Source organism: Centrocercus urophasianus, unplaced genomic scaffold (genome assembly GCF_019232065.1).
Source record: "Centrocercus urophasianus isolate 14NV4802_14NV808 unplaced genomic scaffold, USGS_Curo_1.0 seq_30, whole genome shotgun sequence".
Taxonomy (NCBI): domain Eukaryota; kingdom Metazoa; phylum Chordata; class Aves; order Galliformes; family Phasianidae; genus Centrocercus; species Centrocercus urophasianus.
This window is the reverse complement of record NW_024884867.1, coordinates 6,660,621-6,674,360: the sequence shown is the minus strand read 5'-3', so window position 1 is coordinate 6,674,360 and position 13,740 is coordinate 6,660,621. Positions and strand designations below refer to the sequence as shown.

Here is a 13,740-nt window from a genome sequence, read left to right as displayed (position 1 = left end):
TAGTAAGTCTGATAACTTGCAGAAACATCTAAGACTTATCTATTCCAATCAGTTAAGTGGAAGGGCAATTTATTATGAATTTATTGTGAACATGCAGAGCTAAGTATAGCACTAGAGAGCTAAGTATATATATACTATTATATATTTATATTATATACTAAGTATATAATATAAAATGATTTTAATATTGTGTCTGCAAGCAAAGCATAAGCATACAAGTATGCCAATAAAGTCTGTATGCCCTAGTAAAGAAGGAACATTTCATAAGGCCTATTAAAAAAAAAAGATCTTCTAAGGCGTGGAGACAGAACTGCATGTTTAAGATATGAGCACCTCAACACACCCAAAGGTGTATAACTTGAAATGATTACATCACACCATCATCCGCATGCGAATGACGCACTGCACAGCATATAATAGCTTGGGTAGATGGTGATGACTAGCTTTAAACTTTATGGGAGGAAGAAGCACGGAGGAAGCACAAAATCTCTAGGTTATTTCCATTAGGGCTTTCTTTGTCAAGTGCATAGGAGCTGGAAGTTCCTGGCTTGAAAGCAGTACTCTTACTTTTTCCTAGAAAAGATCAGCTAGAAAAAGCCTATTGTTTCAGTTCATATGATGAACGTTTACTTGGAGCTCTATGTTCCACATGGGAACAGATAAACTGAAGTGATCCATGCTGCAAATAGAGCCTTTTCAGCCTCTCCGAAGTCACACTGTTCATGTAAAGACTCTTGGAAGTTTTCCATTCAAAGTTTAGAGCAATAAAAGGAAAAAAATATAAGCACTCGATCTGAAAAAAAAACTTGTGTTTTTTGTAAGCATTCAAATGCAGAGCTCACTAATTCGACACATTATAAGAATCTTTGGGAAATATCTACAATCTGTAAAGCTGAAGTTGTTAAAGAACAGGTTCAGTCTCCAAAGTTATCAAATACAATCTTAGACATCCCTACCTCAAAAGTGTTTTCTTCAGTCCTTGAAATCCTTTATTTTACTGCGCATCTCACGTGGTAGAAACACTTTTTTCCCTGCATTTAAGGACAAACATATGCTTTACCAGCTTTGAAGAACACTGCTAAACCAAACCAGTACTCCCTCTGTCGGCCATGCAGATGCGTAGTCGTCCCACTTCCCAGTCGCTTTGAACAGAGGTGAGAGGAGAGGGAAAATATAAAAGCTAGAACAGTTAGTTAGCAGAATTGCAATATTTCTAAGCTTTGGCCTTTCAAAAATGAGCAGTTCTTTAGATTATGAAAATTGAGTGTCATAAGCAGGTTAGCTGAAATAATTTTAACACCTTAATTATAAAAACATGAACCCAGTTGTTATGACTTTTCCTAAAATAATCAATTCACTTCACCCTCATTTTAATCAGCTTGTTTTTCCTAATTATCCTCAGCAGCTTATTTCAAGAAATCAGCAGTCTAATGGCTTAGAACTCCAATTAAAAAAAATATTTATAAAAACCTCATTTATTAAACCTCTGTACATAAAAATGAACATGTATGTACAGCAAGTTTACATGAAGAAGGATGTTACAAAAGATACAGTGGTAATTAAAACTGATCCACATAAATAAAAGTTTATAAAAATACTTGAAGTGGTGAAGATAATGCTGGTAATCCCCGATCATTTTCATCCAATTTCCATGACTTTGACATGGGAAGCCTTAACTTTAGATTTTTTTAAAAAACATTCTGAATATATTAAACTTATCTACAGGATAATTAGCAAAATCTATAAAGTATCCATTATTGTACAAAGGATATTAAAAAAAAAAAAAATCACCAATCCACCTGAAATTCAAGGACAATGCAACTCTTAGCCAAACTTATGAACAATAAGACAAGTCTCTCTTTTTAGAGCAAAGAACAATTTACTTGCCAATGCAAATCAACAGTCCCATTATTCCTTAGTGGAAGAATGCAATTTGGGAACTCTGTATTTTTCTGGCTGGATTGGTTCTGGTCAAGGTGGAAGCCCTGCATTGACTTCAGTTTTGAGGAAGAACAGGGGCAGAGCTGTAATCTTTAGAGATTTTCTCCTTCCTACAAAAGGATGAGGAAGGTTATATGAGTTTGTAAAACTGAAGGAGAGAGAAGGGTGCAGGAATTTGAACATAAAGAAACAAAGGAAGACCAGTTAAAAGTCAAGTCTTTTTCTTTTGCTGGTTTCTTGGGGAATTCTTCAGCACACTTCTTATTCGAAGGTAAGTGCCCGTTGACTCAGTCATATTTTCAAACTCAAAAGGTGCAATACCTACAGCAAACTTGCTCATATCAGGAACAGGATTTGAGCTCTTTGCAGATGACTCAGTGCTTGTCACCACTTTATTATCACCCGTACTTTCTCCATCGTTAACCTTGTGATTGGGAGCAGGCACGGTGTTACCCAGCAGGTCTTCAGAATCTGAATTATCAGGATCTTCCTTTAAATTAAGTGAACTATTATCTGGATTAGGACTAGTTAGAGAATGTTCATTTTCTGGTACCTGTTCACTGATACTGGAAAACTTAGTTTCCAATGTTACCATCTTATCAGATGATCTTACTTCTGCAACAAGATCTACTTCGTTCCTAGATGGTGATGATGTAACAGAATTTCCAGTTAAAGGTGTATCAACAGGGATATCAGAGTCACTGTTTGTGCTTTCTGCTTGCTCTAATGCTGCCCAAATTAATCGCTGCTGTTCCTCTAGTTCTTCCAAGGTCAGAGTATCCTCATCCATGGTTGAGTCCACTATTTTTGGCTGAGAAACATCACTGGAAGAATTTAATGATGGAACAGCGTTAGGAAGAGGAGGATGGGTGGGTGTTGAAGGTTGAGTTGGTGTAAGACTTCGTGGAGTAAGTGGAGGTGTGCCTTGTGGTAAAGGAGGAGGAGTTGAAATCATTGGAGGTCCAGGTGGCAGTGGAGGTTGGAACTGAAAACTGTTAGTTGCTTGAGATCTTTGTGACACTTCCACATCTAGAAACAGATAACAGGCTTCTATTAGAATCTGAAGTCTGACTATGACAACATTCAATGCCAATGCTTTAGGATATGAACTATCAGACATATGCATCCTCATACCTGGTTTTCAGCTGAGCTAGAACGAGCTTTCTGAAAGTTTCAACATCCACTGAAATTACCTGTTTGGGGATTTTAACTCTCCTGGCCATTTCACAAAAAAACTATGAAACAAACAAATCTCTTGAATGTACTGAACAGACTTTTCTTCCAGACTTGGACACACTAAGGTACCCTCTCTTATAAGAAACCCAAAAGCAAAGATAAAAGCTTCTCCATCTATTCTAACATTAAAACAACACCAGACCCCCTGTTAGTTTGACTCATTTTTAAAGTTGTGAGTTTGTAACATCCTGAAGTATTTAATCCAAGTATTTTAGGATTTTGAGGTCTTTATAACAGATTTTTCTTTAAGATACATCTGAAGTGAAGAGATTGGAATGGGTAACCAGGATTCCAGTTGCTTTGAGCACATCTGAAACTTCTTGCTTACCTTAAGCATTACCGTAGCGAATACTAAAGCACTGGTTTCTCTTTGTCTACAGTAACATTTCAATCCAGAGAAGTTATTTTGGAAATAAAAATTGAAACTAGGGGAAAAAAAATGAAAAGCAGAATAACTATACCAGAATCTAGGTCCATGTCAGTTACTGCTACCTCCAAGTCATCTTTAGGTCGTTTTGAATGGTGAGAGCTTGGCTGCGGTGCAGTCCTTTTATTGCTAGATTTTGAACTTGGCTGAAAGGAAGTCAACCAGGAAAACAAAGTTAGAATTAGATTATTTAATGTAACATTTCCAGCTTTAAGAACACATGTAAAACAGTTTTGTAATTATAGTTATTCAGTGACTGAGTTTGTAAACTTAAGTTTGAGGCATTTAATGTAACTGAACAGACCTGTAGTTTGGTTAGGCTGAAGTGGCAAAGGAGCATTATTAAACAGTGGAGACTGAGTGCAGAATATCTATCTTCCCCTCTTTAATAGAAGTACTGTATAGTGGACAATACTAGGTGAGAGTCAGAGAAGAACAGAGAATCATACACAACAGTGTTTTCTCAAGTCACTGTGTTAAGATTACTGTAAATCATGTCTACAGCAAGTTTTTCACTCATTAGGCAAGTCTGGAAACAAGATCGGTTTTAGGCTGAAAAGTTTATACCTTATATCCTTATACCTTATATCTTTTTTTCTAAACATGAAACTCTTCTGTTAGAACAGGTACGCCAAGTTACAGACTACCTTACTGGTTCACTGGACTGAAAAAGAATAAATCACTACAGAAATAACTGTTACTGTAAAACTAATAAAAGCACTAGGATTTCACAACTGGTGGTGTCAATGAGATGGTCTGAATGAAGACAAACAAGAAACTGTCTCCACTAACTACATGACAACTTCTCTTTTTTGAGAGTAAAACTGGGATATATTCACCGCATGAAAATTAGACAGGTAGTGAGCAAAAACATCCTTCTGTTGAGACGGCTGCATGGGGATGGAACCAAATATCTGCCATTCCTACAACAACAAAAAGAGAGACAAAAGGCTGAACATTGTGTGTGTTTGGCTTAATAATACGACAGTAGAACTAAAGAGAAATGCCAAGGGATTAACAAGCAAGATGAATTCATCCTCTCATCAGAAACCTTATTTATCTTAGGAACTTAGGAAGGCAAACCAAAAGTACTGCAACCTGTGAATACAAAGAACTAATGGAGTGTAGTGTTATTATTATTACTTGGTAATTTATTATTATTGTTATTACCTGACAGTACTCGTAATAATAAAAAAGCATCACAAGAACATGCAGAAAATGTAGACAGGCAAAAGGAACAGGCAAACTCCTACGTAACATTTTGTCTTTAAAGGAAACTCAATTAACCTAGACTCCTGTTGGTCTTATAATGGAAATAAACACCACAGAAGCACTGCCAAACCCTGCCCAGAATATATCAGATGTCACCTGAACAGCCCCCACCTCCAAAGCAAGCACTTAAATAAGCTGTTGAAAGAAAACTGCCAGATGGATGATGCAGAACATTAAACTTGCAGAACACTAAACATTAAACTAACAGCAATAAGCATTAATAGGCTGCTCAGAAAGCAGACAGCCACTTACATCTGGGATCCCACTCGGAGTGGAGATATTAAAGCCTGGATAGTTAATCAGCTTAGAGACATCGTAAGTGACATGTTTTGGTTGAAGACATCCTTCATCTTCTGTTTCATTATCACCTATAAATAAAAAACATAATTATTACCAATGCTAATTAACGCTACTGAATAAATCCACAGGATCACGAACACGGTTTTGGTTTTTGGAATGTAAGTTGATAGATCTAACACACACACACACCTTTACCATCATAAAGAGCAAGTCCCGAGTGCTCCATTTCAGCCTCTTTGAGCCAACCCGGAGGATAACCAAGCTGACGCATGCGATATATAAATGGAGGAAGACTCTTAGCTGTGACACCAAGCGCATCCTGAAGTTCCCCACTGAGTTGAGAAAACAAGAAGTCCATAACTGAGTTTGTTGTTTTTTTTAAAGGAAGTTACTAACACGCTGTTACATTTTAAATGAGCGAGCTAAAATAATTTAGCTCAAACCATGTTGCTGGTCAATTCCAGAAATAACAAGTTTGGGGCAAAAACAACTCTGATACTAAAGAAAATCTGTAACACATTTCTCCACACAAATGTACATATGGTTAGACATTCTATGGGAATTCTACTCTTAGAACAACTCACTCCATGGATTTTTACTTCTTGCTCGTGGCCTTAACTGTAGCTACAGGAAGGGTGTACTTAACAAAACAGACAATTTACTGATGATTTCTGTAGAGACTGATACCATCATATTACAATTTTTAAAAAATTTTTGGAATAGAGAGAAGACAGCAAGGGACACTCCAAGCTCAATATTTTCAGATTCCTGCATGCATTTTAGCTTATCAGGAACTTAATGTATTTGCAGTTCTCCCTGTGAAAGGCATCTGAAAAGCAACAGTATGAAATAGTTCTCCCTACGTTAAGAAAAGGGTCATGGGGAAAGGCAGTGAGATGTGGTTTGAAAAATGCACGATTTATTAAAAATTGGCAAACAAATTCAAGCAGAATACACCCATAATTAAGAGTAGCAGATGGACTTATAAGATTTTGAATAGCAACATCTGGCATTTCAAAGGCAGAAAAGTCATTCCAGAAAAACAGCTAATGAAAGGAAAAGAGATACCTAATTACTCCTGGTTTAAATTTTCCAAACCTTTCTTCTACTTCCTCTGCATGATAACGCTGCTGAAAATTCTGATTGCTTGCTTCACCACAAGCTTCCATAAACTCCTTTCTCTTCTCACTTATACGAGCTGCATTTCGTGGCTTGAAGACAATACAATTGGGAAGTTTAAGTTTGGACAATTTACAGTTCGTGCACGTTTTCACCAAATGTAAAACTGGTATTCCCTGCAAGCAAGCTTATTTCGCATGGCAGAGGTAAAACTACTGTAATGAACACTACATACTGAAAAAACAGAGAATATTTGCATCTTATCAAGCAGAAACAGGAGACATATCTAAGGACATTCTGCAGTTTGAACAAAGGAGACATTCAAAAATCCTATGCTATGAAAATGATTTACATTCTGATTTGGAGTTAGAACTTATATGTATGCGCAGTATGACTTAATCAGAAGAGAAGACTAACTGCACATCCTGACCACTGCATCTATTTTCTATTTTTATTTTTTAAATGGTGTAGATCCAATGAAACATTTCTTGAAGAGAGGCACAGCCTCTTAAATACTAATGTAGAGCTTACCTTTGGACAGTCCTTTATTTGATGGTCTTCAGAGCCACAATTGAAACAGTGCGATTTTGGCCTGCTTAAAAAATACAGGAAAAAATATATATATTAAAGCTGAAAATCACTTTGCAACATTAAATGCACCTGATTATTTTAAACCTAAGATTTTACTAAGAAAAACACATAAGCACTGTCTGCTGACTCCTGCCTTTCTTAGTTTGACTATTAATATTAATCTTCAAAAGTAAGCAAGAGAATTTTATATCATGTTCTTACATAGGATAAAAAAAACTGAGAAAAACAGACACAGGATAATAATAAATTAAAAAAACACATGACAGCATGTGGAGAGGAAAACAAAGCAAAACAAAACCCCTGAAGTTACAGCAGAAGAGCAGTACTTCCAGGAAGAAACTCATATAATATTTCATAACCTGTATAACAGACATAAGAGGGAATAAGATTCTGCATAAGAGGAAATAAAATACTAACAGAATAATTCAGGTTGGACCTCAGGATGTCTACAATGCAGCTCCCTACTCAAAGCTAGGTCAGCTATAAGATCAGACCAGGCTGTTCAAGGCTTTATGCAGTAAAGTCTTGAAAACCTCTAAGGAAGAAGGCTGTGTGACTTCCCTGGGCAACATGATGCAGTATTTTACTGTCTTAATGGTGAAAAAGCTTCTCCTTGTGCCGTGTTACAGACAGAATTCTCTGAAGGATTTCTGCTTCAATATGCAAACATTGCATTTATTGGTACGGTATGAACAAAACAAAACCTACACACTAAAGCTGATGCCATGTCCTGAGGGAGAAAAGAAAGGATGTTAACACAAGACTTTAAATACAGAATACAGATATAGATCCCTCAGCTGTATACTGCAGTACGGTATTTATTTCTCTTTTGATGCTTGTATCATCAAAGCTCTGACAGATCTCACAATACCAAGAAGTAGCATTGTAGAAATAAGCAGGAGCAGCATGACTGCTACTTCGGAAAGTCCTGGCCCAGAGCTTGAAGAAGTTACACAGACTGTATGCTGAACTGCAACTGCCTTCAAATTTAATTTTCCCTGTAAATTCCCATCGTGGCACACATTTTCAAGGTTATAGGAGGGAACGTCCCCATCTCTAACAAGTCTTTAGACACTGTTTTCTGAAGATTTATCAAATTAGGATGGGAAACATGCAGAGACAAAAGGGTGACACAAGAATAAGTGTCCAAGATGACATCTGCCCACCCCGCTCTAAATCCAACCTGTCGAATTCTCTAATTAGATAAAACAAAGCACATGTTTTGCTCCTCCTTTGTCTGTTATTTAAATACAAACATTTGCAGTGATTCAAGTATTTTATCACCGCTCCGTACAATGAGAATGACCCTTCAATCTGGCTTTCCCTTCAGATGGCAACATTTCTAATCAAAACATAGTTTAATTCATTATTTCCCTTCATTCTGTAATTCCTGATGAAAGCTCAGATGGTATTCATTACAATGAAATCAATGATTTCAGATGCTATGAAAACCACGCAGATTTTCAAGTGTAAACTCATTTAACTTTACTTCTTACCTCCCATAAAAGCTATACCATCAACTCTTAAATCACCTGTCTTAATAATAAAGTAAGCCATATGGAAATTGCTCCAGAAAACAGTAAGAATGATGGCAGTACACCAATGCAAGGATGACAAAGCAATCACTAAAAAGAAGCCACAGAAGAACAGGGCACAAACAACGTCAGAAAGCTTTTGCACACTGAATATAGGCCCTTCCTAAACACATTCAGCAAACCACAGAGATCCACTGACTGCAGGGGCTGGTTTACGTCAACTCAGTGCTCAAGTACACTCAAGGGTTTAGTATATATGGGAATAATCACAGTACACATCTGAACTTTGCAGCTCAAAACTTTATATTTAAGAGTAATACAAACCTTTTTGGTTTTACTTGTATTTCTTGTCCATCTAGGGAGAGAATCTGGCTGAAAACTTGCTGATATCTTTAGATTTCAATAAGGAACTGCTACTGGATGAAGCAAAATTTCAATCTTGTTTAAAATGTCAATGAAAACCTACTAGGGCTTTGCATAAAATATTGACTTTTCTAGATTGAAGATACATTGATACAGATGGTGCTTAATATGAAGCCTGCACTTCAGAATTATAAACTATAAAACTACGTCCACTATATTTGCTAAGAGGGGCTTGTATTGTTTTCTACTACCCAATTTCTATGTAATAATCTATTTTGTTCTTTACAAGCACTTGCTAAAACTGAAGCTCATAGGCAGAAGTTTCATATTACTAATTCTGACGTATTTTATATCAATCTTAATACTTTTTGGTAGAGTTTCAAAACTGTAACTCACATCTCCACTAAATGTAGACAGGTCGTATCATAGTACTTGTGTTTGCTTTTTGACTGCAAATTATTAGCTGTTCTGCCTACTTGTCTAGCAAAGTATGAGAAGAGAAGAGGGCCACAGGTGAATCAGCATGGAAGAGACTTAAGAGGTAAAGTTCAGAAGCACAGTAGTTTCCAGAGTCTAACAGTTGCTTTTAAAAAGAAAAGCAGATGTCAGATGCTGGTTTGACACACTGATTGGTACTTCAGCCATTTAGAACCATGGTATTTCATACACCACTTAACGATTAAGTGCTATTTTAGGCTCAGTGTCTACAGGAGCTCTAAAGATGAGGTAATTTTGAACAGTAATACCTCTGCTCTGGCAAAGCTGACAAACATAAAAGCTTAGCCAGGGTTAACTTTACATTTTAGGAGAAATTCTCCTGTTACGCATCCAGGTTCTTTATCTGGAGGTTGGGAGATTCTACAAACGTCATTTGGAGAGGACTGACTTGATACATTACAACAGGCAGCTTCCAAATGTAAAATTACAGCACAGTGCATACACAGTTCAATGGCAGCCACAAGAAAAGCCAGATTAGCTGGCTTTTTGATTCACAATTTCTTTTCAGATACAAATCATTTTCTAACACTAGGGAGTTACTGTTATGACAAGTCTGTTAACTAGAAAGTGCAGAAATGAACTATGGAACTGTTTTTCCTCTCGACTCTCTGTTGCCAAATTAATGTATGGAAACTGGGGAGATGGGATTATGTGAAGGGGAAAAAAAAGAGAAGTATCTTGTTCAATTTCTTTTAGTCACCAAGGACTCCCATATTAAAAAATATTTTCTCAAATGTTTCCCTCAATGCCACTTTCTAAGTACTGGCTTTAGTACATTATAATAGAACCAACTTTAGAATGGATGCAGGGTAAGAACACCACATAATTGAATTTTATTAAAAGATTTTCTCCCAGATCCCAAATTTGGCAAAAATTATCTCAGAGAGTATTTGAGTCTGCTGAGCCCTTTTCTTCTCCCATATTACAGATTTCACAGAGGGAAACAACTTGCCTGTATCTGCAATGAACTTTCTTTCCAAACCTAACTGCAGACTGGCCCAGGAAAGCCCTGCATTCACAAGATACATTTACAGGAGCACAGCATTCACTCTTCTTAAAATCAGTCAGCCAATCACACCCAAACACTTGTACCTTTTGAGAACAAAATCCACCAATTTCCCATTAAAACTTTTCATCTTTAATAACTGGTAGGGTTTTAATAGTGATGCACAGTCTTCTGAAATGAATCTGAGCTCAATTTACCAAACTGGCACTCTTTGGATTTGGTAACCAGATAAAGACCCTTGTTTTAGCAAACAGGATACTTAGGTATTTCCCATCCTTCTGTCAGCTGTGGATTCTCATTTAATATAGGCTGTCCCAGTTTATCAAGACAAAAATTGGTAAAATACAGAACACTTCCTACAACCTGTAGAAAAAAAGTCAGAAAATTGTCAGAAAGGTGTCAGCATTTAGGTCAGATTATCGGTAGCATTTCTAGAAATTTACACCATTTGGAATTCTTCCAGGTTTTTCACCCACTCTGTAGGTATTTACAAATAATACACATACCCATACCCATGCCTGTACCAATCAGCACTTTTTTTTCTACTGAAGTGGCCAAAACATGCTGAACTTTACTGCTATTACATTGATACAAGAAATTTAATGAGATTTTATTTTAATGCTAGTGTGTATTAAATACGTAGAATGAAGAGTCAGACCTACCATTCAAGAGCATATAGTCAAAAACTTACACTAAAAGCTTCCTTAGTTTTTTTAACAGAATTCAAGCTTGCTGTTTTACAGTCCTCTTCTAAAAGAACACTGGAGGGCTGAGATGAAAAGTAAAAACACAAGTCCATGATTAAATATAGCAGACAGTATAAAGAAGAGCTCCAAAATTACCAAAGTACATAAAAGGCACAAAATATGGAGTGCAACTTCTACTTTTTCTTGACACATTAGTTAAATATGATTTATATCATATTTATTTATTTATTTATTTTTATCATATTTATATATATTTATGATAATAATAATGATTTCCACAGTCCAAAATATCACATCATTTTTCTCTTTTCACTGTTATGATCCTCTTTTTTCCCCCCCAGAATAAGCAGTTTTATAACACTTATTTGATAGCTACCTAATTTGCAGTTGTAGAAAAAAAATCTAGAATTTAGCTACTTAACAATGTAAAATTTCAGTAATACCACTACAATCCTTACAATACCTGAGGCTTAAGACTGAAGTGCATTTTTTCTTGTTCATCTCTCTGTTGCTCTTCATATTTGTGAACTAAATTAAAAACAAAATCTTCGATTTCTTGATGATACTGCCTGCAACAGAGTAAAGCATAAAAAGGTGAAGAAAAGAGAGAGACTGAAATACACAAAAATATCGTTTGAAGCATCTGCCATTTACTACTTCAGGATTAACACAAAGGGCAGACAACTCTGAGCTGAGAAGGAGGGAGCAATTAACGCACTATGTTTACCAACAACACTTCAGAAACTTTCATTCAGGAGTTCCAAGGATTCACACTTCATTTTACAATAAATACCGACATTGCTACTGAACACAGGAGAGCTCTTGTCTTTTGCTAATTCCCACCCTTTCTCCTCCGCATACTAACAAATGTATGTTACTAAATATGACATATATTCTTTGGGCAAACATATCGAAACAAAAACCAATGTCTGGCCTCCTATCGGGATTTTTTTTATTGAAAAGCTGAAGTACTTACTTAGAAATTACATTGTTCATAAATAAAATCTGCAACAGAGGCCCGTCAATTTTTGAGTTGTCCACTGAAATTCCACTGCAAGAACAGAATATATAAATGTGTATTACATCAGTTTTATTGTAAATACTCCCTATTCAGTTGTCACAGCAAACAGCCTGCATTCCAGAGAGGAATGTTTGGCTAATACAAGTTCCATTATTTTAGGAAGTTCCTATTACCTTAAACAAAAATTCTTCCCTTCTGAGCAAAGTATTTTGTGGTTCATTGTACAAAGAACACAAAACAGAATACGGATGTTTTCTTCTAAGAGCATATAATAAAATGCAGTAAACAGCATTAAGATCGTTTAAGATCTCACAGTGCCATCAAATGACTAGACACTACCTGGAGAACAACAAAATAGTTCTCTTACTTATGTAACTATTGTCACGTACTTGCACTTGCTGTCAAACTTCACAAAAAGTGGTCTTTCCTTAAAGGAATCACAAACAAACGAACATGAATATATATGTATACACATACATACATAGAGTAACACCAACACAGTTCTTGACAATGAAGTCTAACAAACTTTATGAGAATGGTGTTGGACAGAAGCACTGTAAACCAGCAGTAACATACCTGGGGCGAGTCAGAATATTCAGCTTTCTTTTAAGTTCTTGATGTTACCTTCTAGTTAAGGAACACTGCATTCTTCAGAAGGCACAACAGCACCTTAATCAATTGCAGGGCTAAATAAGAAAACACCTAACAAAAAGTGCACAGAACATTGCCTGAATTATGTCTTTTTGTAGTTAAAAGACCAAAATACATCACGAAAGGGTGATCGGTGAGACTGTTATATATAGATACCTAACTGTAAAGAGGACAACTCAGACGCCAAGCTGCTGGTGTTCATCCCAACAGCTCCTCAAGGAACCATTTGGCAGTTTAATTTTTTTTCTGTTAAAAACGGATTCCTTTTCTTCACGAAAGCAGAAAGAAGTGCAACGCTACGCATTTTAACCTGTTCCAGCACCCAAGAACTCAACTGCCCCGTAGCCGAGAGAAAGGCACACTGAGGCTGCAGTGAGAGCAAACCGTCCCCCGAGCGGCGGGAGCAGCGCCCAGGGCTGAACGCGAGGAGAACTGCGGGCAGCGGCCCCTCACGGCCCCGCGCCCGGCATCAAGGGCTGCGCGGGAGCAACGCAGGGCGCGAAGCCTGGCCCGGAAGGGATCCGGCGGCGGCTGGCAGCCTCCCGTCCCCGCCCGCCGCAGGCCCCGCCAATCCCGTCAGGATATTCTCCTCCCGCAGCCGCCGCACCGTCTCCTCGCAGCCCCGCAGCCGCTCCTGCAGCTCTGAGAAAGCTGCCTCGCGGTCCTCCTCTTCCTCGTCCGCATTGAGGCGAGGCGGCGGCGGCCCGTCCTCCCCCTCGAGCTGCTCGAAGAGCTCGCGATCCCCGAAATCCACCTCGGCCGCCATCTTAAGCCGCAGCAGGAAGGGCGGAGCGCGGGGAGCGCCGGAAGGCCGCCGCGGGGCGAAGGGCGCCGCGCACCCTATTGAGAACCGCGGGACCGCGGCCCCCAGCATGCACTGCGGCCAGGGCGCCACACCCGCGCCGGGCTGTGCCCGCTGTGCATGCTGGGAGCTGTAGTGGAGCGGAAGACGAGCTCCGCCGACGCGGGAGGCGCAGGCTGCAGCAACCACCTGCGGTGCCAGCTGCCTTCCCGCCTTTTTTGTTTTTCTGGAGAGCAGAACAGCAGCACCAGCAGGGCGCAGCACCGCGCCA

At 38.2% G+C, this 13,740-nt stretch overlaps 1 protein-coding gene across 3 annotated transcripts; it reads right to left on the bottom strand.

The window, feature by feature from the left end:
• Positions 1 to 1,457: 1,457 nt before the first annotated feature.
• Positions 1,458 to 13,448, bottom strand: ZCCHC8 (zinc finger CCHC-type containing 8). 3 transcript variants are annotated; one of them, XM_042828832.1, is made up of 14 exons: positions 13,253 to 13,448; positions 12,593 to 12,635; positions 11,972 to 12,046; positions 11,459 to 11,564; positions 10,980 to 11,057; positions 10,548 to 10,651; positions 8,746 to 8,811; positions 6,827 to 6,890; positions 6,245 to 6,387; positions 5,366 to 5,508; positions 5,129 to 5,244; positions 4,444 to 4,527; positions 3,639 to 3,750; positions 1,458 to 2,970 (listed from the first exon to the last, which is right to left on the bottom strand). In XM_042828832.1, the coding sequence occupies exons 1-14, from the start codon at positions 13,431 to 13,433 to the stop codon at positions 2,153 to 2,155; spliced, it is 2,133 nt and encodes a 710-aa protein (XP_042684766.1). In that variant the 5' UTR covers positions 13,434 to 13,448; the 3' UTR covers positions 1,458 to 2,152. The 3 variants fall into 3 exon arrangements, with proteins under 3 accessions (XP_042684766.1, XP_042684768.1, XP_042684767.1); XM_042828834.1 differs by having other exon boundaries at positions 5,372 to 5,508; XM_042828833.1 differs by having other exon boundaries at positions 6,827 to 6,887.
• Between the last annotated feature and the right edge of the window lie 292 nt (positions 13,449 to 13,740).

Coding starts and splice junctions, on each gene's coding strand:
- ZCCHC8 (XM_042828832.1), bottom strand. CDS start 13,433: ATGGCGGCCGAGGTGGATTTCGGGGATCGCGAGCTCTTCGAGCAGCTC. Junction 8,812..10,547: donor GAAGGATGGGAAATACCTAA/GTATCCTGTTTG, acceptor TGAAATCTAAAG/ATATCAGCAAGTTTTCAGCC. Junction 6,388..6,826: donor AAATAAAGGACTGTCCAAAG/GTAAGCTCTACA, acceptor ATTGTCTTCAAG/CCACGAAATGCAGCTCGTAT.